The sequence below is a fragment of the Diplotaxodon limnothrissa genome, linkage group LG8 (genome assembly GCF_057381915.1).
Source record: "Diplotaxodon limnothrissa isolate DT_005_m linkage group LG8, D_limnothrissa_male_GT1.1, whole genome shotgun sequence".
In the NCBI taxonomy this organism is placed as follows: Eukaryota; Metazoa; Chordata; class Actinopteri; order Cichliformes; family Cichlidae; genus Diplotaxodon; species Diplotaxodon limnothrissa.
Genome location: NC_140603.1, coordinates 30,943,296 through 30,968,933, shown reverse-complemented (window position 1 = coordinate 30,968,933; position 25,638 = coordinate 30,943,296). Strand labels below are relative to the sequence as shown.

General features: G+C 45.8%; 1 protein-coding gene across 1 annotated transcript in view; it reads right to left on the bottom strand.

Moving 5' to 3' along the window:
• The window catches only part of LOC146627407 (glutamate receptor ionotropic, delta-1-like), a 628,504-nt gene that overhangs the window by 164,574 nt on the left and 438,292 nt on the right, over nt 1–25,638 (bottom strand). Inside the window, exon 4 of the mRNA XM_085361656.1 lies at nt 24,516–24,721. Within this exon, the coding sequence (XP_085217782.1) occupies nt 24,516–24,721 (206 nt within the window). The remainder of the gene's footprint in view (nt 1–24,515; nt 24,722–25,638) is intronic.

Here is a 25,638-nt window from a genome sequence, read left to right as displayed (position 1 = left end):
AAGCTCACTGTTTCATCTTAAATCCTTTATGCTGATTTCATACAGCAAGCGATGCTCCAAAAATGCTGGAAATGCTTGTGTTTATAAAGCGAGATCGGATATGTCAGTGATTTTGTTAATCTTCTCTCACCGGCCTCACACAAAAGAGTCAAAGTGCATCTGTTTGATCGAAATAAACTGTGACCATAACCAGACGTGCTCGGAGCTCAGAAGCCTTTTTCTCTCTGTTGTTCTGTTTTGCATGCTAGCCAGCAGTAATCTAGCTAGCAGCTAGCAGCAGCTTGCTAGCCAAACTTGCTAAGTGGAACCTAGCTAGCTCCATCTGTAACTTCAGGTTCCAAACATGGCAGCTCCTAAAAAGCTAATGTGTGGTTTCAAAGCACAGTGCGTGACATCTTGATGGTTATGGTGATCTTTTATATGCACTGTGCGCTGGTTGGTTAAAATCTGGAGTAAAAGGGGAAGAAATCTCGTGTGGGCAACATGTGAGAAAGAAAAACTTTGGCCAACGTCTCGTCATTAATCTCCACAAAATCTCTAAAAACAAGAGTCCAATCAATAAAATCAATAAAATGATTGGATTATGGATAATGGCAGTTGTGTTGGAAAAGCCCAAACAGTGGAGATTAACTTATGGCCATCGTGTATAATGTGCTGTATTAGAGTAATGTGTTAGGGGTCGGCTTATCTTATCTTTTCTTATTTTTGATCAAAAAAGTATATTTTTTTATTTTATTTAATATTTTCCAGAGATACAAACCTTACAGGAGAACTAAATAATTCCCTTTGCTGTGTTTCTTTCACTGTGATGTTTCAGTGCAGCGATTGCAGACACTCGATGCACAACTGTTCAACTTATGAAGGCTTTCCAGCATTTTAAAAGGCTCTCTACTGCTTGACTGTTAATGTGAAAAGAAAATGAACTTTATTGACACCTAACGACTAACAAAAGATTGATTGTCGCTAATTCGTGACTGAAACCACTCTGATGTGACCTGTTGTTGGACTGCTGGGATTAATGGTAAGGAAAATGACTCTACTAGCACTATGCGTGCTGTTCCTGTTCAAGTAATTCCACCCTGACTGAATCATTGATTTTTAAAGAGCAGCAGTTGTTGCAGACCTCTTGCAGTAAGGTTTGAGCTGACAGGTAAAAGTCAGCGTGTCAGTCTCGGCTTCGCTCTGTGAGCACGGAGTCGGTACAGCTACCTGTGTCAGAGCAGCTGTCGCCCCTGCAGGGCTCTGTTTGTCGACACTGTGATACGCCGAGCGCACAGCCTGGCTGGGTGGTGCAGAGGATGTGGAGTGAATGAGAAAACATGTTAGCGCCAGTTTACCAGGTGCTGCACCGCCTTTCCTCCCACGTTCTACGTGTCGACTGTCACAGAGCCTGGAAAGCAAATGTTGGGACCTTTAGTTTTGTTTGCCTGCCTAAACTGAAGACGCTGAATCACACTGTTAGCGTCTCGAGTGCATAGACGCCAGAGACTGTAATTGCTCTGGCATTCATCTCTGTCATTTCTGCTTTCATAGTCGGTTTGGGTGCAAAAGGCATTTAAAAACTTGCACTGTGCACATTTTTAAAGAGTTTCTATTGTGTCCAAAATCTGCTAAAGAAATTGTTTATTTTAGTGACATTTTCTAATCATCTAATCTAAATAAAACCATTTGCACAAACTATTAGAAGTACAGTGAAACATGGTAGAAATGCACTGACGTCTTGGTCTACTGGACTAAATGCTTACTGCAGGCAATGATGGGTTTCTTTGCTACATTGAAGAGAAAAATAAAATCAATAATTATGTATATAATGCAGGTGGAGAATGGTAGAGAAAAACATTAATGTGGACACGCCGGCAGCTATAAGTGATCAAACCCTCCCGTCCCCTGAAGTTTTATTCCAGACACTGTCGTTGCGTCACTCCTGTGTGGGACTCATGTCAATCGATGCCTTTCGCGGGATGCTTCTGAAACTTAATCCCAAAGAGATTCAGGCAGTGATTGGATTCCCAGCATCATCTCAGATCAAACATGACAAGCTGCAATGCTAAACTGTTGCACAGTAAACAGTACATGCAGTCAAGCGCACACAGTGAACATGTGCTACTGCATGTTTAAGAACAGTGTCTGGAAGCATCTGCAGCTAGCCTGTTAGCTAGCATTAGCACTGTGGGTGGAGCTGATGATGTGTCTCAGTAACCTGGTTAAACACTGCTGGGTAATCCCTGCCTAAGAAAGCTACCACCTCGAGTAAGAAAGGCAGAATGTTCAACACTCGGCTTTTTGACTTGAATGGCAATCTGGGTACTCGCAGTGCCAGATGGTGCGCTCCAACCGTGCAGCCAGAACAGTCGGTGCTTGTGTTAGAGGGCTGATCTGAGCCACATGTGACAACTGACTGACGCTAACAGAAGAATGCACGGCTTTAAGAAAAGGTTTTTGCTTCTGGAGACCAAAGTGGAGATGTTTGTCTGTAATGCACAGCAGTACGTTTGGAGGAAACCAAACACCTCATGGTCATCGCGGTGGTGGGGGGATGATGATCTGGGCACCTTGCAGTGGCCGAGTCAACCCCAACCTCCTCTGTAATACCGTGGGAAGTATTCTAGAGGCCATCTGTCCCACAGCTAAAGCTTTGCTGAATTTGGATCATGAACCTGGGCAATGATCCCAATCACAGCAGTGACTGTAGTGCTGCAATCATCCAGTCAAAATCCAGAAGTCAACATGATTGAAATGCTGTGATGGGGCCTTGTGTGAATGATACCCGCAAAACTCAATGCAATTTATTACTGACAAAAGCGGTTCTACAAGCTGTGACTCATAGGCTGTGTTCAAAGTGTGCTGTGTGAACTTTTCCCCCCAAAAACAGAAGAACAACCCAGAAACTTAAAGGTTTGCAGTGAACTGCTCCACGTAAACACTGCCGTAACTTCTGTGGAAAATAACAATGACGAAAAATGAAATGTTAGCTCAGCTTAATCATCAGTTAAGCCAAGCTAACACAACACAACAAGAAAGAGGTAATTAGAGAAGAAGCATATGGTGAAGAGGACAAGGTGCCACCCCACTACTTTGTGTTTCTGTCCTGCCCATATGCTGCACTCTCACTCCCATCCGTCCTCTGTCCTTTTCAGAGTTTCAATAATAGATGGACGATGACAAAGAGGCGGTGGGTGGAGGTGTTTGAAAGAGCGGTGAGGCTGAAATGGTGAGAGGTGGGCTGTTTTTGTTCTCTAACACTGAAGGGAGGCAGGAGACAAAGAGTCTGGAATGCCAACATTTCAGAAGTTTCAGCGCTTACGAAGTGGTTGATATCGATCAACAAAAACATCGATCTCGGTCCCACAAAGGTTTCAAACTGTTTAGAACAGCTTTGTTTGAGCCGTGAACAGCCTAAAATGGGCAACGTCAGCAGAGACCGGCCATGTAATAGCAGATATTAAATGTCCTTGAACAATATGCAATGAGAAACCGTAACAAGGGGAAAGATATCCATCTATCCAAACTTCCACATAGCTGTGTGACTGAGGAACAAATGCAAAGATGGCTTACGTTATCAAAAGACATGAAAAAATGGGGTTGAACTGAATAACAGCCAGAGAGGAAGAGATCAAGCACAAACTGAGGTGAGTGGCAGATTTTGGATCTTTGAGCTGATGTGACTGATGCAGACGGAGTGAGCTGAAAGAAACCTGACATAAGACAGAGTGCACTCTGTGGGCTGATCTCCGCAGGAGCTGCTTTATAAAGGATACAGGTATGGGCATGAAAGGGTCATGAAAGGTCCTGCTTGAGCTTAAAAATAGACAATTTGACTGCTGAGGGTTGATTTGATTTGTTGATTTGTGCTTCCTGTTTGTTTCCCGGCTGGTTGTGATGTTATTCATCTGTCCGTGCAAGAGGACCAGTTAAGGTTGATGACCTGTGGCTGAATCGTGGTGTTTTAGGATCTCTTTGATGAGAGTGTTCGTCATGACAATAGGCAGCACTAACTTAGCACGTTTGCACACCTGAAAGACCAGAGCTCACAATCCAGATGGTACGTCGCTGATATCGCCATGGTAGCAACAGTAGCAGCATCCATAGGAGCCCACAGTTTGCTGTGCACATTAGTTTCCATTAAAGCATCTATTTCCAAGCTTTCAATATGTTGAAAGTCAGAACTTTGGGCTCGTTATCATGTTCTATGTTTCCAAGCAGAGACCACTGCCCCTGGGGAGTGCCCGTAGCTTGGGCCAGCGGTGGGCTTGGACTACAGCAAAGTCAGGGAGGTGAGCTTTCCCAGCAGGACATCAGGTTGTGATCAGTGCTGCTGCAACATGTTTGCCAAGGCGTCTTAGACGCACAGCTAAAGTAAAAATCAGTCCACGCAAGAACGTCTTTCTAAATCAATCAGTGTTGGATTATTTAAGGGGGAAATTTTAAGGATGAACTACTTGTTTCCTTCATAAATCAATAAACAAGCATATTTACAGGGCAGAACAGATTGAATTCCTTGCTGATTTGAAAGTCAATACGGCAGGAAGTGCGTACTTCAGAAGGCCTGCGTCCCATTTCCCTGCTCCCCGTGTGAGTTGGAAATGGGATGCATGTTGGCCGGTGTGGAGCAGCAGGGAGGCGCAGCACGGCCTTCGGGATGCAGAGCGAGCACATGGGAGGAAACATGATGACAGCAGCAGAAAACGGTGACGCCGCTCCACCTGACTGACTCATCTCCCTCTGACAGTGTGACCAATCAGGTCCTCTGTTGTTCGTACACTTTTATTTCTCCATCCTCTCCCTCCGTTCGCCCTCCTCCCAGCCCTGTTTGCTGTTTTCTGTTCTTTCCCCTCTCTCTGCAGCTCCAGTCGTGACAAATTGCATTCACATTATTACATTTCAGAATAATTGCCAGGAGCTGCCATCCAGAGAAAGTCACAATACCTACAGCCCTGAGATTTAATTCTTCTGTCAGCAGCGTGACAGACAGCATAAACGGGGAAAATGGGCCAAAGGACGACGCAAAAAAAAGAAAAGCTGCAGATGTGCCGCTGGATGCCTTTTCCCTCTGATCCCACTGTAACACCAGGGGAGGTCTTGCTGTTTTACGCAGCGCTGCTACCTTCTAAGAAGCCGTGTTGGTAACTCTCAGACAAACAGATGGTGGAAACGTTTCTGCAGATAAAAGATTGAGGGTGTATTTATGACGCTGGCCTTACAGCATAAAGTTTCCAGACTCTGGGGGAGAGAGGAGCTATTTTGGGAACCAGACTGCTTGCTGGTGACAAAGCAGATAACACAGCTCAGCATCACGGAGCTGTGATGTCATCACCGGAGGTCAGAGATTGGCCACTTTAGTCTGAAACATCGATGTGCACACATTTGCTTTTTTTATATTATTAAGGAACTTAATCTTGACCTAAGCTTCCTTTAAATGTTGCCCTGTATGCTGTGACCCAACATTGTAGCCCACTTGTTCCCACCCTTACATAACAAGAACGTCTTTAACGTTGAGGGGCGATCGTGGCTCAAGAGTTGGGAGTTCGCCTTGTAATCGGAAGGTTGCCGGTTCGAGCCCCGGCTTGGACAGTCTCGGTCGTTGTGTCCTTGGGCAAGACACTTCACCACTAGAGACCGCTGCTACACTGAAACAACAGTGGACCATACTAACATGTGACCTATAAGCAGTGTTGGGGAGTAACGGAATACATGTACCGCCGTTAGGTATTTAAAATACAAAATATGAGTAACTGTATTCCGTTACAGTTACCGTTTAAAAAGGTGGTATTCAGAATACAGTTACTTTGTTGAAATAAATGGATTACACTGCTGTACTTTCCTGTTTCATATTGTCGCGGGTCAGGACTGTTTGGGTTTTGTTTGACAGCTACGTGCTGTTGTTCCAGGCGGCAGCGTTACGGTTGCCATGGTTACAGGGCGACGCTCTCTCTCTCTCTCTCTCTCTCTGCGACTGTGTGTTTCCTGGGTGAGAGAGCGCCTTTTCGTTGTTGTTGTTGTTGTGCTAAGCTAACAGGCTGAATGCTACAAGCATAGCTCTAAAGAATGTAGCATCATGGGCAGTGTAGTCCGTGCTGCAGGGAGAATGCACTGCCATACACGTTATGTGTCTGTGAGCGCGAGGAGGGAGAAAAAGGGGAGTGGAAAGGTACGAGCTGTCATCGAGCAAAAACGGGAGCTGGAAGCATGTAAATATAATAATAACCACTGCAGCCAAGAAGAGAGCCTGACGAGCCCAGTTGTAAGTAAGCTATTAAGACTCGACTGTACACCGTGTTCGTGTTTTCCTCCGAAAACAATAAGTTCCGTTGGAGCAGTCTTTCAACGCCTCTCTCTGTCTCTCGCAAGAAAAGTTGACCCACACAACAAAGTAAAGCTATTTTTCAGCTACGAGCCGACAGGGACCCCGCCGTATTAGTCAGAGGTCCCTTTACTACAGTTCGGAGACGCGGACCTTCAGTAATAGTAATAAATCACACAGCAATAGTACATTCACGTTGTTGTAAAAAGCATGATAATATATTAAGTAATCCAAAGTATTCAGAATACGTTACTGTCATTGAGTAACGTAACGGAATACGTTACAGAATACATTTTGGGGCATGTATTCTGTAATCTGTAATGGAATACATTTTAAAAGTAACTTTCCCAACACTGCCTATAAGGTGGAGACGGACACCAAAGATGAACATGGGCTTTATTCTAAATGACTTCATAAGCTCAAGGAAAACAGCTGTGACCCAAACGACATAAAGGCAAAACGTGGTGTGGCTCACTGCGGCATGCCTTTATCTACACCTGAAGACTTTTGCATTGGGTGCAACACTATTTAAAATTTGGAGAAACATCATCAAACTCGGGCAACTTGTGAGAAAATAAAGACATAGCAGACAGAAGGTCCTCAAAAATGAGCTAAAGTGGAACAAATCTTATTGCCTGTTCTCATTCTAGCGAGTTTTAAGGTTCAGTCCGCAAGGATAAAGAAAATGTTAAGTGCAAGAACAGCCAGCAGACGTCTGACCCATCCATCCACCCCAATCACCTCCCAGAGGAGACTCGAGGGACAATGTTTTACAAGAACGACCTCCAAACTGACCGTGCAAAGACTTAAGACATCCGCTTTGAGCAAATGAAGAAAAGGTAACTTATGCATGTATCTATGGCTCAGAAAGATGAAATGCTGAATGTTACTGCATCAAAATATGACTGTTGCTAAGAAAATTATAGTTGCTGTTGTTGCCTTTGTTGAGTTTACCAGTCAGCTTCAAGCCCCATCCAACAGCATGCATCAAGAACAGGGTGTGGGGAGTAAAGCTACTGCTATAAAGCTACAATGTTACTTTTATTAGCGTTTAAAGTGGCTCGACTCGTTATCTGCACCATAGCAACAGCTACAGCTCAGGCTTCACTCTTTTATTATTTGGTGCTTCCAAAAAAGAGCCTCTGCTATATGCTAACAGAAATGAAACTCATACATTTTTATCACCCAGCCTCTTGGTTTAAAAGTAGAGCTGGAATAAAAGTCTCAGCTAACAGCCCATCTGCAATCAGCGCGTAATTACTTTGTTTGTTAAAAGCTATGAAAACAACAGCTCCACCAGCAACAGAAGAAGAAGCCTAATGAGAAATAAGTGCTGTTTTGGAGGAATACGAGCTGCAGCTGCATCAACACAATCTTTTAAAGAGACATATTCGCACAGCGCTGCCTTCTTCTTCTTCATGAATGCAAATGAAGATGACATCCTGCTGCACTTTCTGGGAGCAACAAGAGGTTACATCCTGACAAGTGTTAGCTGTTGACACTGAATAAAGAAGCCAAAGAACCAGAGTGCGTCTGTTTTTAGCTGCGGCGTGCACCTCGGTGGACTCGGCTAAAGGACGATGTCTTTCTGTGTGGAGTTTACATGTTCTCCCTGTGGGTTCTCTCCAGGTACTCCAGTTTCCTCCCACAGTCCAAAGACATGCAGATGTTGGGGTTAGGTCACCCCATCGACAGTGACCGGTCCAGGGTGCAGCCTGCCTCTCGCCCTGAGACAGCTGGGTTAGGGGTTTAAAGCAGGCACATTCTCCTGAACTAATAATTATTTGAATAGAAGCTGTCACATTTCCAGTGGAAACGGACGTTAACCAAAGCCTAAACCTCTTCCATGATGATGTATCCGTAGCACATGTGCTTGAAAGTTGGTCCACAACTTTAAGCAGTCACTGTAACATCACTGGAGACACTTAGAGGATCGGGGAGGTGAGCGTCCACCTCTTTATGCAGAACGTTCATGCATGTGAAGACAGATGAAGACAAACTGTCTGCTCCATGTTGACGATGATAAACAGACACAAAACCGAGTGCTTTGTAATTGCTTGTCATTTCTGCCATCGCAGACATTTTAATTAATGCTTTAAAAACTAACCAGAGGTCGCTTTTCCTGTTAGAAATCAACAAATGGAAAAGGATTTTTTAATGCCGCATCTCTGCACCTCAGTGATGCTGAAAGACACCCAGCAGGCAGCAGCTGCTCTTCATCTCCTCCGTGTTTCTGTTAATACTACAGCAGCGACAGCACATCAGGAGTCTTTAAGCCACGACTGAAACTGTTTGCTTTACACTGATTAACGTTCATTAAAATTATTTGTTTGGCCCAGAGAAATGTTGTTGGTTGCAGTTTTCCACACTCGCTCATCATTTAAACGTCTGGATTATCTGTCTGTACGATTATGGAGCGTAAACCACGATTGCATTTCAGCTGCTTTGGTGCAAAGTGACAGGTGCAGCAGAGAGCTAACAATAAGACACGCCCGGCAAAGGGAATGCTTTAGCAGCCCGTTGCTCTCTCCTCACGGTTCCCGACTGATTTTTCTCCAGTTTGCTCTTTGCAGGGGTGGAAATCACACAAAGGTCTGCTGCGTCTGGAGGAGGAGACACCAGGAGAAGCTGGACGGGGCTGTAGCGGGGCATTGGCCCAGCAGCCGATAACAGGTACAGCCTGAGCTCGTGTGACAGATGTGAGAGAGTCTGGAGACGCTGTGGCATCTGTCACATGTGCTCAGCGTGAACATGCTCTCATCTGTGAAGAGAACAGGGCTTCGGCGGCAGACCTGCCAGTTCTGATGTTCTCTGGTGAATGCCGATCGAGCTGCACGGCGCCGGACCCACCAAAGGACACCGGGGCTGAGAAGCATGCACACGATCTGCCTGCAGGGCTCTGGCAGTGCTTCTGGCTGTTCCTGCTCACACTAAGTAGCAGATACTGGCCCTGCTGCTCCTCCACAGCCACGTCCAGCTCTCCTGAAAACAATCAGTCAGGACGGGTAAGGAGGGAGCAACAGTCTGAGGCCAACATGTGGAGTGTTGTCCCCTCTCCACTGCACCTGTTACCACCTTGATTTGCACCAAATCAGATGAAAGGGACCAACACAGTTCAGCCTCGATGATATCCCTGATGGAGCTGACTGTGTGTTCTACTCTGTACCTGCTTAACCCTTTAAAGCCGGTCAGAGTGGGCACGCTCTGTTTTGCGTAACTATTTTTAAATCCCGTAGCACTGCAACCACGTAAGCTAGCGCAATAATTTTTTTTGCATATGAAACCGGAGGAGTTGTTCTTACATCTTATGCCATCAGCTTGTCCTCGGTCACGGTTTCCTTCCACATAAAGCTTTGCAAAAACTGCATAAAAAGCGCTTGCAGGAACAGAGACATAATATTCCAGAAACAGCTTTGCCGATCCGATCAGCTGTTCGTAACACTTCCTATGTTGGAATAGACGTCAGAGCGAACTATCGCATGTCCACCATGACCTGCCCAAAACTGGAAGTGACGTCATTTTTGCGGAAATGTAGTTTTTTTTACCATCAGGGCCTCATGAGTCTATGCTGGTGTTTTTAAAAGTTATCTTTGACTTTATGACTTTCTGTGTCGTTTCTGGGATGCTGAGGACTCATATTGCACTGCTGGAAATAGTTTATTTTGATGCATATGCTGCTTTTTTGCAAATTTGCACTATAATATTTATTTTCGTTTTTCCTGCAGTATATAAAAATTGGTGTATTTCAAAAATAAAACTATGAAGACACTCAAAATAAATTTCCTGTGGTGGGAAACTATTTTGTGCAACTTTTTTGTATTTACAGTTTTGAGGGATAAGCCTCTTAAATTTCTCTAACTAGAAATATATGTTAAAAAACAAAAACAATTTTCAATTATTTTGTAGTTTATTGCACTTTTTTGCAATTTATGTAATTACTATGCACTTAATGCAGACATATTATTACAATCTGGGCTATAATGGTTGTATTGATGTATAGCAACTTGAAATGCTCCCAAAAATGGCTCCACAGCATGTGAAAATATAAAGTAAGCTCTGGCGGGCTTGGTTCTATGGTCGGTCTTAAAGGGTTAAAAAGAGCAAAATACCACAACTACATGTGCAGTAAGCAGGTCAGACACGCTCCTCACTCCATGTTTGCTTGAATGCAAAGGTGTCATTGCCCCGATATGACCCACACCAGTATCAGGCACGCTGATCTAAACAAAGCTGATACTGCAGCGTAGCTTTGCTTTCGCGTATTCAGCCGTGCGTGCAGACGTGCGTGCAGCCGTGCGTGCAGACGTGCGTGCTGAGCTCTGTGAGCTGCGCTCCATTCATCCTCTCTCTGCTTTGGGACAGATATAAAAACAAGTATGCAGTACGTACACGCGTGTGCACACTCTGGAGTTACAAGACAGATGGAATATGACAAAGCAAAGAGAGTGCACAGAGAAGTGAGTGTGAGGGAGGCGGAGTGGGCGCGCGAGAGGAAAATAGCGAGAGCCACAAAGTGGGCGGGCGAGGCTTGAGAAAAAAGTGTGGCGAAGCGGGGGGGGGGGGGGGGGGGGATGAGGAGACAGAGATGGATGACTGAAGCTCACAGCCTGAAAAAAGATGAAGAAAACAACAGAGGAAAACAATAAGAGAGGGACATGTTTCCAGGGTCCTGTTATGTGCAAGCTACCAGTGTGTGTGTGTGTGTGTGTGTGTGTGTGTGTGTGTGTGTGTGTGTGTGTGTGTGTGTGTGTGTGTGTGTGTGTGTGTGTGTGTGTGTGTGTGTGTGTGCTGAAAGAAGCAATCTCTGTCTCGGCAGGTCGGCGTCGAAATGTTACCCAAATTTCCAGCAAAATCCCAGAAATAATAATCAGGTTGTGTTTCCATCAGCTGGAGATGAGGACGGATTATTTTGGGGAACGTGTCTCTCCACACGTCAGACGAATAGTTATCTATTTTGAAGTTTTCTTTGAGGAAGTGCGTGCGCGGTGGGGCTGAGGGTAACAGTAGGGGGCGGGTGCTGGAGTGAAAACATGATGAAACATTAAAGAAATCTGTCTCGTTCATTTTTCATCATTTGGCCATCCGATCACACGAAGAGTGAAAACAGAGACGTGAAGGCACACGTCTCGTTTGCTCTTCATCCAATCCTTAACGCCCCTCACAGCGGGCGCTGCGCCTGAGGGTCCAGAGGAGACTCGGCACGACTGACAGACCTGAGGTACGTCAGTCAATCCTTTGTCTGTGATATAGATCAGGTGGTGCCCCGTACACCACCCACTGTTACCCCAATAACAGTTTATCACACAAGCTGAACATGGAGATTTTACAGGTGTGCCTAATAAAGTGTCTCATTGATGTGTACCAAGTGCGTGCCTTCTGTTGCATTTCTGAACTGCTTCTAGTGTTTTTAGGAGGAACATCAGGAATTCTGGTGGTCCCAGTGTAAAGGCCTGGTCCTTACACCAACACACAGCATATGGCATGAAATTCCAAATCCTTCCCCAGCAGCAGAAACCTTCACATGTTTTCTGCGTGTTGCGGTGCAGGTGTGAGTACTGTATACAGAAAGTCCACGTGCATAAAGGAAACAGTCATGAGACCTACAGCTAAAGATGTCGGTGCCTAATAACAGTGAGTAAGGTTTCTGAGTGCGTGTGAGGGAGGCTGCAGGCCATCTTCCACGGTGCGTCTGAAGAGCCTCTCAGGACGTCGCTTTGTTGCAGCAATTTTAGTTTGAGGTCAGAAACTGATGAAAACGCCCCTTTATGGTTAAATACGAGAGTTTCAGGAGATGCTCCACCTCCATCCACCCTCACACTGGAGTATAAACCAAGTTCTCATAGGGAGGTGTCAGCACTCATCAGCTGCCGTGGTAACAGCCGTTATTTCAGGGTAAATGAACGAAATGTTGAAAGTTGCAACTTTATTCCTACATTAAAAAAACGGACTCGCCTTTAGGACTCGGCCCTCGTCGGCGCACAGGTGCGTGTCTACAGTTCGTGCTCCGAGAGATGATTCGATACGTTCCCCGCACCTCACTGCCCCGGGCGCCGCCTTGGGTTTCCTCGGCTCTCCGGGCCGATATCAGATTAGCCCTGTCAGACCGCTGCTTTATCAGCCACGCTGTCCGCCAGCCAAACAAATGACAGCACCCGCCGCCACCGCTCCCTCAGTGACAAACGACACGTCAGCCCATCTCCTATCCATCTCTCATCCATCTCGTATCGCTGCCAAGGGAGAGGTTGTCACGCGAATGCCCTTACATCGGCTGCCGGCCGTGAACACGGGCGAGCGGGTCGTCTCTGCAGCTTTTTGGCAGTGACGTGCTGCTACTTTCACAGCGACGAGTCGACGGGATGGAGCGGAATATTACGGGAATATAGATTAGATGCAAATGCATCAGCTCAGTTTCACATGCTATATTTGATCTAAGCAGTGGCTGCACACAGTACAGCTCCTGGATGGTGTGCAGCTCAGAGCCTTATGCATTTATTTACTTTATAAGTGGGAGACTAATTTTCTACAGTCATTATGTATTTTTGCATTACGGTGATATCCCCCCGTCCTACCACTGACAGCAGACAGTGAAGCCCTCTCATCTTACGTCATTATAAGTGACATGATAAGATTCCTAAAATAAGGAAGTCAGGTTCCTACAAAATAAAATTAAAAAGCAGGCAGTTATTATCCCAGAGGAATGATTTTCACGTTTCCTCACTCGATATTTTGACTTCATTAAGTAAACTGTGTCCATTAGTTAAGCTACTTTCTTCCACTTTTTACTTTATGTTCACCAGTCAAGGAGCCTCACTGGGACCATGCTGCTCGATTATCAGTGCATCAGTGTAGTATCATCGTGTCTTACTTCTGGACGTTTTACCAGGACAGACAAAATACATCATCTCTGCAGTGGGCCCAACCCATCCTGGTCATACTCACCTCAGCTGCTTTCAGCAATCAGGGTCATTAAGTGAAGATGTTGCAAGTGGAGCTGCTAGCTTTGGTGTGGGAGATTCCCCAGTCCTCTGCCCATGTACCAAGTCAGGCACCCCCTAGCATGACCTTCAGCTGTAGCAGCCAAAGACAGGCTTGGCTCAGCGTTTGAAGTCTCACAGTGTTCTCAGTCATCAGGATGTTTGTGCCTTCCTCGTTTTTATGCTTGATTCTTTCTCAGTGTCTGCACAGAACAGCGTCAGCCCGTCCAACAAGTCCTCAGACAAAACTGGCATCTTTTCCTCGCTCTTTAACGCGTGTCCTTTAGCAACGACCTGCCTGAAGCATTCAAAATTACGCATGCACCTTTCGCTCTATAATCTCAGTTTGCGTGAAGGCTGTGACCCGACCAGCCAAAGTTGACGTCTGCGGCGCTGATCTCCAATCAGCGCTAATGCTTGTCAAGTATTCTTCACCTCCGCCTCCTTCCAGGCAATTAGACAGAGGCCGGGGCATTTACAGTGAGTGCTCCAATTATAGCAGAGAGGTGATGTGGGTGAGATCAATTATCGTGCTGCACGCAGGATGACTACTCGCTTTTCTTTTGCTACATGTCACTCTGCCCTCTCTCCTCGCCTGATGAAGCTTTAATTGGTTTGTCAGCAGCAGAATAAACAAAAATCTGTTAAAAAAAGACAAAAAACTGGAAGGTTTGTTAAAAAAAAAAAGAGAAAACAGCATGAGTGACAGGAATGATAAGAAGTACCAGAGGGTCAAAGTGACCTTTTCTGCACATGCCCAGCCCAGATTATGTTTTATGTTTTTAATCTGTGAGCGTGAGGTTCTGCAGGAGAGGACCCAAAGAAATATTTGATGTTCTCCCTGAACTCAGGCAACACTATTTTATTTCTCCACAGTTCCTGTCAGAAAGATAAAAAGGAAGCACTGCTATGAAACGTGAAGCCAGAGCTGAAGAGCCTTCAGCCTGCATTCTTTCTCTCAGCCAGCAGGGGCAGTCATCCCACCTGCCGTCCTCGCTCAACAATAAGCTGGGTCTGTGGCATCTGTTGCTAACTTGTATACAACACAAACACCACGTGAAGCTAATTTCATCAATTATGTTTTTTATTACAGAAAGCTCGATTAGTCCGGGTAATCTGCTTGGCTAACGAGCCGTCAGTCATAAGTATTTATGCAGCGAGTAATCGGTCCGTCTGGCAGCCCCATGGCTCTCTGCACATCCAGCCACCTACATCACCAACATGCTCAGAGGCTTTACGACAGGACCTCACTAACCAATGGGTGGAGTCGGTCTTGCATAGGGACTCCATCGCTTCTGTTATAAAGATCACTGTTGTCACGCGTGTCAACGAAAGCCACCTCTCGAAATAAAACACGTATAAACCACCACAACATAACACGAAGCCAGTAACCAGATGTGCCATCACACCCATTAACACGAGCGTGCATGTGTTACATTTATCCACTGTGTGTCCGAACGTCAGTCCACTTCCTGCTGGTTATCCGTGTCAGAGGCCTTGAAAGAATTCCTTTACTTTAGACGCCAGATGATCCCAACAGCTGGAGACTATTATGAAGAAAGTGCTCTTCACGTGATTTTATTGATCTTATCCTTTAGGCACCAAACACTTTCACGTTTGACCTTTTTAAAAAAGTTCCCTACGCACCCATGCAGGCGCTCTTTGCCCTGCACGTGATGTCCTGCGGTTATGTCACCGACGGTAAAAGCTGCGACGGCGTCCGCAGACCACTGCTGACAGGGTCGGTGTAGGCCGGACACCGAGGGGCGTAGACAGCCACAGGTTTCCTCCACTGTTTTTCCCCCCGGTTCAACTACTTGAACTCGCTGCCGCAGCTCGCCACGTAACCATGGCAACCACTGAAACCACAGTGAGGGGAAAAATAGAGGAGCTGATGCTACAGGTAACTTGAGTTTCTCCTCATCACCAGCAGCAGCAGCAAAAACAGGCAGATCGATGAAGAGAAGCAGGACTGGAAGAACATCGGCCTTCAGTCTGATCCTCCCATCGGGGACGAAAACCACGTCACACAGACACGTGTGTTTTATTCACAGTAAGCTTTTATGTGCTCAGCTCCGTGGGCGGAGCACAGACCACGTCTGTAGTGGGCGGAGCACAGGCCACGTCTGTAGTGGGCGGAGCACAGGCCACGTCTGTAGTGTGCGAGCCGGCTGTGTCTACGGTCTCGCCGCATCACCTGCACCGCTACAACACGCACAGAAGGACGAGTAAGTCACAGCAATGTGACGTCACAACGGCAGCGCGTCAGGTTCGCAGCAAAGAAGCACTTCCTGTTATCGGGGGCTCCGGAAGTAAGAGCTGCCAGGAACAAGATGATGGGGCCGAACAACAATAACTGAGAGTCCAACCTCGGACAGAACGAGCCTGAACACAAATACTGCTGTAAAGACCGTTATTACACTGACTCATTTGTTCTTGGCGAGCACGTCTTCGAGTTGCGATGGCTGCCCGTTATTACAGAATATTTGTGTGGCGCTGCTGCTTTCATGATCAGAGGGTGAACTTTCACCCCCGGCCCACGTGGACGGAGAAGACCTAGCCTGGTTCCAGATGAGTCACAGATTTGCTGATGTGTTTCCAGTGTCGGCCTTTACAGCCTCGTAAGATGGATAAAAACGACAAACAGGAGACGAGCGCGGATGCGTGACGCCTCATCGGCCGATTTAAGGACCAAACGTGACGGAAACCTGAGACAGGTTCAACGCTGACACTCATCCATCACTCAGTGGGAGTTCATTATGGGGACAAAGTTTGATTTCATTTCCACGATGGATGTTTGAATCATTCGAAACACGAAGCTTTAACAGGACTCTTCTTTAGTCCCGCGCTGAGGCAGACGTTCCTGATTATTCCTCAAGTTTCCTCCTCACTCAGATTCAGATCAAACTCGGATTTTTTCCTTTGTCTCCTTTTCTCTCTTCTTGTTCTATTGAAGTTACACACAGTGTGTGTGTGTGTGTGTGTGTGTGTGTGTGTGTGTGTGTGTGTGTGTGTGTGTGTGTCAGAGGTTTTTCTCCTCGTTTCCTTGTTCCCTGCTTCCTATGGAGGCGGAGAGGGTTTCTCCTTTTCTTGAATTCTCCTCTCGCCTCCTTTCCTGCACTTCATTAGCGATGCCGTCCTTCTCTCGTGTCCCACGAGGACCATCTTGACGGGGAAACAAATCTGAGGGCGATTAACGATGATTAAGAAACACGCTCGAAAAGTGGAACTAGCAACCTTGTCTTTAAAAGCTCTCTAATCCAAGAATTTACAAGCCTAACAGCTGGGCTGCCGCTTGCATCCGAGTCGTGCTGAGGACAGACTCGCCTCTCAGAAACTGTACCGACTCTCCTCAGACACCAAACTCTGAAACTCAAAAGGTCAAAGTAACGCTGAAAGAGCCTCATTGACTGTGCAAAGGTTTCTTTGTGTTCAACCTTTTAACTTTTGTTTCAGGAGGCAAGTCAATTAAGACCGACCTGTTGTTCACCAGGCAAAGCAAAATGTCTCGGCGGGAGAGGAGGAGACGGCCAAGCTTCTAATCGTCACAATAAAAGGTTAGAAATGCTCCTCAGCTGGAAAAGTTTGAGTTCAAACTTTGCAACGAAGGGGCGGGGCTGTGTAGCACGCTGAGCATCAACGCTGAGCAACAGCAGTGTGGTTCAGCGACACGCTGTCATCGCCACGGGGGAGGTCCAAACACCAACAAAGACAACACGACTGCCTCAAAGACTCCATCGCCAAGGAACTCAAAAACCACAAAAATGAATAATCTGTCAGTAACAGAGCCACGGGACGCAACATGAGAGCAAGAGACCGCCAAAATAAAACAGGAAATAACTAATACTGAGACACAGAGTTGACAAACATGGAGACAGAGGCTGACTTCATGAAAACACAGAGAAGAGACTAAGAGAGCTAATAATCCAACTAAAGTACTGAGACAAATATGAGAAGAGGACTGATCAGAAATCTGCTCAGTCTCACGCACACTTTAATACATCAAGCTACTTTTTGCACAATTCTCAGTTTTTTGCACAACCCACTGTCATTGTTGCACTTTTCTACTGCACTGTGTGTCTGTATCGTCCTGTTCTGTTACTGTGTCGATTGCCTGTTACGTGTCATAAGTAGCATCGTGGTGTTGGATGAACGTAGTCGCGCTTCACTGTGTGCTGGATCACTGTATCTGGTTAAAATGACAGTAAAGCCACTTCACTTGAAATCCAAAAACCCATAACGGCATTACAGACCTCAAAACCGTGACTCAGTCTTTGTGTGATGATCAGAGTTTAAAGTCTGAGTGACCCTGAATCTACACAGGTGAGTACATGCGGTGAAACTAAATCACATCTCCATAATTGATCCTTCATGGACAGAGACTCCCCAGACGTGAGGAGCGTTGAGGTCTGAGAAATCATGGAAGAAACATCTGTCAGGCTGCCTGGAAGATGAAGAATAGTTTGTGCAAAGATGAAAAGCTTACAAATCTACTAATGGAATTAATAGTAAAGCTTCTTTTCTTTACTTTTAGTGTTTAATATAAACCTTTGCACAGATTTCTTTCTCCACCATCAGAAAAAACCTCACAGCGTCGCTTTAGCGAGGAGAACAAACAACAGTGTGAAAGTCTGAGGAGAAAATGGCTGTTTGTGTTTACTGAGGTCATTTTCTATTTGCTGTAGGAGGGTTTATTGCCCCGAGGACATGTAACACACACACACACACACACAGTAGTTGTCGTCACCCATCATTGCTCAGCAGCGTGATAGGATCCCGTCAGTCAGCGTGTCTCCTCTGGTGACCGAGAGCTTCGTCCCACCTCCCAATCTAAACTTCACTCCTCTGGTGATTTATCCTCTCTGTCTCATACTCTTCACCACCAGATAAAAGTCAGAGAGAAGAGGAGAAATAAAATAATATAGTGAGAAACAAGGTGAATTCAAAGGAACAGGGAGGAAGGCAAGAGGGCGAGGAGGATGCAATGGAAGAAGGATGTAAACAAGGGCATGAGAAAGGAAGGAAGTGAGGGATGAGGAAGGAAAAATAAATGAAAAAAGGATAAAAAGAAGATGAGAGAAGACGGACATGAAAACAAGAGGAAGAAAGAAGGGAGAAAGGACACAACAGGACAAAAAGGACATAATAAAGAGACGCGAAGCAAGAGTGCAAAGAATAAATAGGAAGCCGAAATGTTGGAGAGGAAGGAAAATAACTGAAACAGGAACGAGAGGAAGGAAGGAAGGAAAAGCTAAAGGAAAGGTCAGAAAGGCCTGGAGGTAAATAACAGGAAGAGAGGAGGCAGACAGAGCAGAGTCAGGGACTGATGCTGCACACATGGCAGCTCGCAGTGTGCGCACCTCTGCATGTGTGTGTGTGTGTGTGGACTCACACACTCTGTAATGATTCACACAGTCTACTCACAGCTGACGGAGAATTATGGAGGCGCTAATAAAAGCCAGCGCAGCGTCCTCGTGATGCCGCCATCGTTGTTATAACAAAAAGAAATGACACATATTAGGATTTACAGAGCAGCGCCGGCGCCACCTGACACGTGCTTCAAGACGTTTCTGCTCCGCCGAAGCAGCGACGGAGGCGTCAGCTGAGGCTGCCGGTGTTTTCATCAACACCGTTCTGCTGAGAGTGAGGTCAGCAGTCGTGCAAGGTGCCTCCTGCAAGCCGCTTGGCAGCCCACCACCATCCAGCTTCCTCCTCAGGCTGAATTATTGTCTGTATGACGTCACTGGTGGTTCCATCTTTTCCCCAATGGTGCCTGCTTCGCTTGAAGAATGTGCAGGGACATGTTTTCAGTGTTTGCTTGTCAATAAATCAGAGTTTATGAAATGATTGCGTGCAGCTTTTATTACATTTTAGCCCCAAACTTTAACGATGGCACAGCCTCACAGTCTACATGCACCTAACAGTGCATAAAACATCTTGGAAGTGGAAGATCATGTTGAAAAAATGTTTGTTTTTTCTTTACATGTTTGTGCTGCATTATGAAAATTAAGCTTTCATATTAAATATTACCAAAGATTACAATTTTAGCCAATCGCTCACAGGTGCATCTCTAAATGTTTCCTTTCTGAGTAACACAGACGGTGGAGAAGCTCCGCCCACCTCTTGATCACACCTTGTGTTTGTAAGAAGCCACAAATCAGAAGAAGCAGCAGCTCAAAGAGCTTTTTCCTACAGACGATGAACTGAGCAGCTACACCAACCGAGTCTTAGAATTAAAATAGGAAAAAAGCAGAAGACTTCCACCTTAAGGGAAAAACTCTCTTTTCTCTTTTCCCCCCACTGCCAAACATCTAACAAATCAATCCCCTGCTCACCACGCTGCACCCACAAACCTGTGCACGAAGCTGCAGGTGAAATCAAACAGCACAGGCTGGAACGAAACTCCACGTTCAGTGTAGCGGAGGACGAATCCACGGGTGACCCTCAGCGGTGAATCTAATGTGCAGATAATTAACAGTGTTTGTTCAAAGGAGAGGCGGACCTTTGAATGATTACACACCTGTATCTGATAACGACACAAGGTCATGTTAACTGTTCTATAAGCAAATGAACCACAGTTACAGAGAGAGGGGCTCGCTGTCATCAAAGCCACGGACTCATTAGCTACGAACACGTCAGGTGTTGTAATGCCGACTTTTACCTCTTAACATCTACAAGGTGAGCAAACCCTGAGCTCCAGGGTGGGTGAGGGTCTGGGCCACATGATAAAAAAATCCTTTGAAATGAAGTCTGTTACATGCATTCACATGCCTCATAAGTGCTCTGCTAGTAGATTTAGATTAGGGTATGCAGACCTGAAATCCTGAAAATGACCTTAAACTTGCTCCGTTCACTTTCCCAGATTTCCCCAAAGCCTCCACCCTCTTTGCAGCAGAGCGGGGGCACCCTCTGGAGGACGTGCCATCGTATCATCACCACAGGTGAAGGCAGAGATGCAAACAGGCCGTTTCACACTCAGCTCTCTCTTCACCGATCGCTCCGTCACCCCATACTTTAACTCCTCCAATCAGAGGAGCAACTCAGGCCCGACCTGGAGTGGGTACTAAAACCCTTCTCAGACTGGGAGGTGCTAATCTTCATCTACGCCACTTCACACGTGGCTGCAGACGCCTCACAGCGTGCTGGAGGTCATGGCATCCTGAGGTTTACTCGTAATGTGATCAGCAGTCACATTTAGCAGAGACTAGCTCACGTCTTTCACTTGTGTGTGCTGCAGCTCTCAGGTCTCTGAGCTCAGAGCAACATGAAGATGCTGAGAGGAGACCGAGTTTGTCCCACGCCGACTGTAAGCAGACAGGAAAAACGCAACTGAAGGGAAGAAGCTCTGGCTGCAAGATTCATGGATACACTGTGTGTGTGTGTGTGTGTGTGTGTGTGTGTGTGTGTGCGTGTGTGTGTGTGTGTTTGGCAGTGTGAAAACTTGGCAAAGCTTTAACAGGTTTCCATGACATTACTGAAGAGTGCAACTTCCATTCAGCTCTGTCTCACCCTCCTACGCCGTCATGTCGCGGTGCTAATGAATGTCTCAGCATCCAAACACACACACGCACACACACACACACACACGCACACACACACACAGACACACACACATTTGTGTTTCTGAGCCCAAGCCTCCCACTCTTTTACAGACACATGCTGTCAACCATGGACATTAGCACTATTAGTTAAACACACCTGAGAGAAGTGTCTAAGCACACACACACACACACACACACACACACACACACACACACACACACACACACAGCAGCATGTGTGTTTAGTGTGTGTGTTTACTGTATTTACATTTGAAGTGTTTCTCTGTAGTTGTTCGGTGTTTTTCTTTTACATTTTATTCTCTTTATTTTCTTCCTTTTTCACTTTGCTGCTATAATAATGTGAACTAATAATAATCTCAGTTCATCTTTAAGTGTTGAAGCAACAAATCGCTCTGCTCAGATTAGTAGCTACGTTTTTCCCTCCACCTCCGTGCTTGTGCACGTCCGAGGGTTTGATGAAGCACGCAGAGGTGAAACGAGTCTCTTTGAACTATTTGCAGCATAAAAGTAAAAAGAAGCAGAAACACACTGTGCAGGTGAGATATTTTAAAAAGGAGCAGCTGCTTCTCCCTCCATCTTTGCGCTCTGAATTCCCAGAGTGCCGTGTTTCTCCCTGACAATGCCTCGGCCTCAGAGCGCCGACACGGTCGCACGTTCTTTGCTTTGTTATCAGCGTGCTGCGAGCGGGCGGAGGAAAGTCTGACTGTTTCATCTGTGCAGATAAAGAGGGCCGAGCCGCTGACTGACAGCTCGGGACATTTATAACACACCTACTCATTGTTAGCTCTCAGATAAGACGCTTCCAGCTGTGGCCGTCCTCCCTCTCCGTCCGTCTCCACACTCACAGGTCAGTGTGTACAGAATAACTCAGAGCAGCAACTGACTACAGAGGCAAACTGGGGGTTTTATGACGTAGCCTTGTATCACCCTGTGATCACTGTAACGACTGACACTTACAGTAAGCTTGATTATGGAGCTCAGATGTTAAACACCAAAGATTAGAGCCGGTGCTCCGAGCACACGGAGCAGCCGTCATCCTGCAGCGCCTGCTGGTTCCCCGTCGCCGCTCTGCACGGTGCGTCTCTCACTGCCAAGTAACAGCTGTCACCGGACTGGTTTCCTTTGTGTGTGTGGCCAACAATCACACATGAATTATGATCACTCGCCCCGGATAAATATTGACCGGATCAAAGGCAGAAAGTCACAAAAATACAGTTTCATTTCTGATCATGAACAAGCCTTAAGATCAAACTGCGCCTGTGATCAGAGCTTTTGTTGTTTGATCAGCTGCAGGTTCTTGGTGCTGTGTCATGTGCTCAGACACACACACACACACACACACACACACACACACACACACACACACACACACACTCTCTCACAGAGTCACGCTTCAGTAAATAATTCAAATTATACATACGGCTGTTTGATCCGCGGACAAAAGTCGCTGTGAAACATAAGACAGGACACAAATAAATTCACAAAGTCAGCTGTGTGTGTGTGTGTGTGTGTGTGTGTGTGTGTGTGTGTGTGTGTGTCTGTGTGTGTGTGTGTGTGTGTGTGTGTCAGAAGCCTCCATCTGTCACTCCAGGTGGCCGCTCACACCTGGGCACACACAGGCTTACAAATGATCAGTGATCGCGGCGGTGCGCGTGGACGTGCAGGTTGGACAAACAGAAAAACACACACACACACATTTTTCACGTCCACTCGCTCCACCTCTGCACGCGCTCCTTCGTTACTGCCACTCATTATTTTTTGATCCATCTGCAGACTATTTTCCCGCCACGCGCCCCCTCGGCTCGCTGCTCAGCTACGCTCAGGTGTTTGCGTCACACTCTGCTCTTATTTTGCACGCTGGGTTTTTTCCACTTTGTAGACGAGTTTACTTTGCACACATGCTCCGTGTTTTTCACCAGCTCAGCTGTTTCCTGCATGCACTCACTCATTTCTTCAACAAATATTTTTGCCCCCTGTGCACTCGCTCACTTGTTGCAGACATGCACTCAGAAGCACTCGCTCTGAGTGCATGTCTTAAGATTGGTCGGATTCCTCCTGCAGGGTATAATCGGCCATTTTTAACCACTCTGATGTTTCGTCCACATTTCACCTATAGAAACGATTTACTTTGCCTTGTTTGGTCTCATTGTTTTCAGCACAACCTCACGTGTCTGAATTTACAGTCATGTTTTCATTTTGACAAACTGTATTAACACAACTGATCTAAAATCAGACAAACAACATGAAATCAGAGTAGAAAAAGTTATATTTTTACTGTAACAACCACAAACATGTTTGATGATCATATTTCATAACTTTAAATGAAAATATAAATTGTCAATTTAAAATCATATGCACAAGTTTTGCAAACAACAAACTTATTTGCAGCCATTTACCTTTTACCTTGATTTTTTAAATAACCATTTCAAACTGTTTACAGAACAATCAGCTGTTCTTCAATAAGATGACACACAAATTATTTGTGCCTCTGCAAAAACATCATTTCTGTCCACTATAAAGGAAACATCACAGCCTGATACCTGCAGGTCTGACAGCAGCAGGTGTATCACTCCTGTTTCTACCTGGAGACAGCAGCCGCCTCATTGTTCTGACACACAACACAACACTATCCACAACACTACACACTAACTACACATGAACTACACACTCCAAACACGCTAAACGTCACAAATCGCTCACATCTCAAAACTCGCTCTCTCTTTTTCTGCTCTCTCTCTCTCTACGTCACTCATAAAACTTCCCCTGTTTGTTTGTTTGTTTGTTTGTTTGTTTGTTTGTTTGTTTGTTTTGCTCATAAGCAGAGAGGTCTCGCTGCTGTCCTTAGACAGTAAACGTGACGAAACTATTGAGGAACAAACGCAGCGTATGTCTTGTTTATCATGACTCTGGTTTTACTGGCCGATCAACACAGTTTATAAACTGGTACATGTCACCTTGTTGCTTTGTCTTTAAGTGGTCATGTGATTGACCACGACTCCTTTATTCTTCCTCAGTCAAACAGCAGCACTCATGTGATTGTTTTGCCCCCTGAGCTCCAGCTGTTGTGCCAGAAACTGATCGTGATCACCGTCCGCGGGAGCGCAGCTGCTTAAAGCCGTAGCGTCCAGATTACTTACAGCTACTTCCTGCAGCTGATATAAGATGCGGTAACCTGAACACAGCTTCAACCGTCTGTTTGTTGAAAAATAGTAACGGACCGTGTTTCCTTGTTAGTAACTGTAACGGCGTTGTAACGATAGGAATAGTAATTAGTTAGATTACTCGTTACTGAAAAAAGTAACGCCTGGATTTGGATTGTTAGGCAGTTCTTATGTGACAAACCTGTATTTTAAAAGCTGCAGACTCTACGTGCAGGGTTGTGAAGCTGCAGGTGTTTGTTAAACCCTCTGCTGTCAGAGGATATGAGCAGATTTCAAAAACTGAAGTCTTGAAATCAGGAGGGAAAAAAATGAACTGACAGAAAAATCTATAATCTAAAGTTAAACACGGTTAAATATAAAGTTAGTGTTACTAAGACCTCAGAGGGGCCGTGTGGTTTCCTTCAGATACATTAAGCACAACACACTCACACACTGATCGCACTCATCTGCTCACTTCATTGCATTTTTAGGCGACTTTTTGCAGTAAACACACCAGAAAAACCAGAGCTGGACCGACCTGCTGGATAAATGTGTGCGCTCCGTGTGGGCTGAGCAGCAGGATGGCTCTCCTCAGTGTGTCTCTGTACCGATTGAGCTCCTCGGTCCTCATGGTGGTGAAGAGGTTGGTGAAGATTTTACTGATGTTCCTGTCCACTCTCTGCAACGCCACGTCGACACCCTGGCGGGACGTCTGGTCGAGGAAACCCTGCAGGCCGCGGATATCTGAAAGATGAAAACACAACACGGAGTCAGATACACACAACTGCTGATGTGCTAAGACATTACTGCAGTCTCATACAAAGTAAAGAAACGACCGTGGCCAATCAGCAGCCAGCGACAGACACTTGAGCCCAAACTGATCAACACAGTCTTTACATGTCAAAGTGACGGCTGTGTGGCATCTGTCGTCTGTTCCATCAACCACCCCACGTGTCCTGCCTTTGTGAAAAACATATGCATCAACAGCAAAAGTCTACAAGATACGAAGGGCCATTAGTGCACAGCACACAGCAGGAATATCAGCAGCAAGCTCTCAGATCTCTTTTACATGCATGACTCACTGATGGTGTATTTGTAGCTCAAACTTCAGCAGGAACCGAAAAGGGAACAATTATCTAAATCAACATTTCTTCCACTGAACTGACAGAAAAAAACAGACTGAAACCTCGTGACTTCAGCCATGAGCAGACCGGGAGGAGATCACAGCATGAACCCGTCTATTCAAACATCCAAAACAGCTCTATAACTCCATCTGCTTTCAGAAGAAGATCGCTATCATGATGCAGAAGGAAGGTTGTAGGGAAGGAGTCAGGATGCATGGCAAATAGATGAGTCTTGGAGATACACATACGCTGTGCCATCATTTAAACACTGTACATGTATCAGGGGTATATCAATGGATTAATATGAACAGGCACATTTTTATCTAAATCGTGACCTTTTCCTGACCTCCTGAGTAATAACTTGCACTAAACAAAGAGTGAAATCAAAGAAAAACTGATCCCAATGCCCAGAGCTCTCAAACAAGATGTAAACAGTAGGGGTGCAACGATACACAAAATTCATGGTTCGGTTCGATACTTTGGTGTCACGGTTTGATATTGTTTCTATACAAAAAAATGTTCATGCTTTTTTAATTT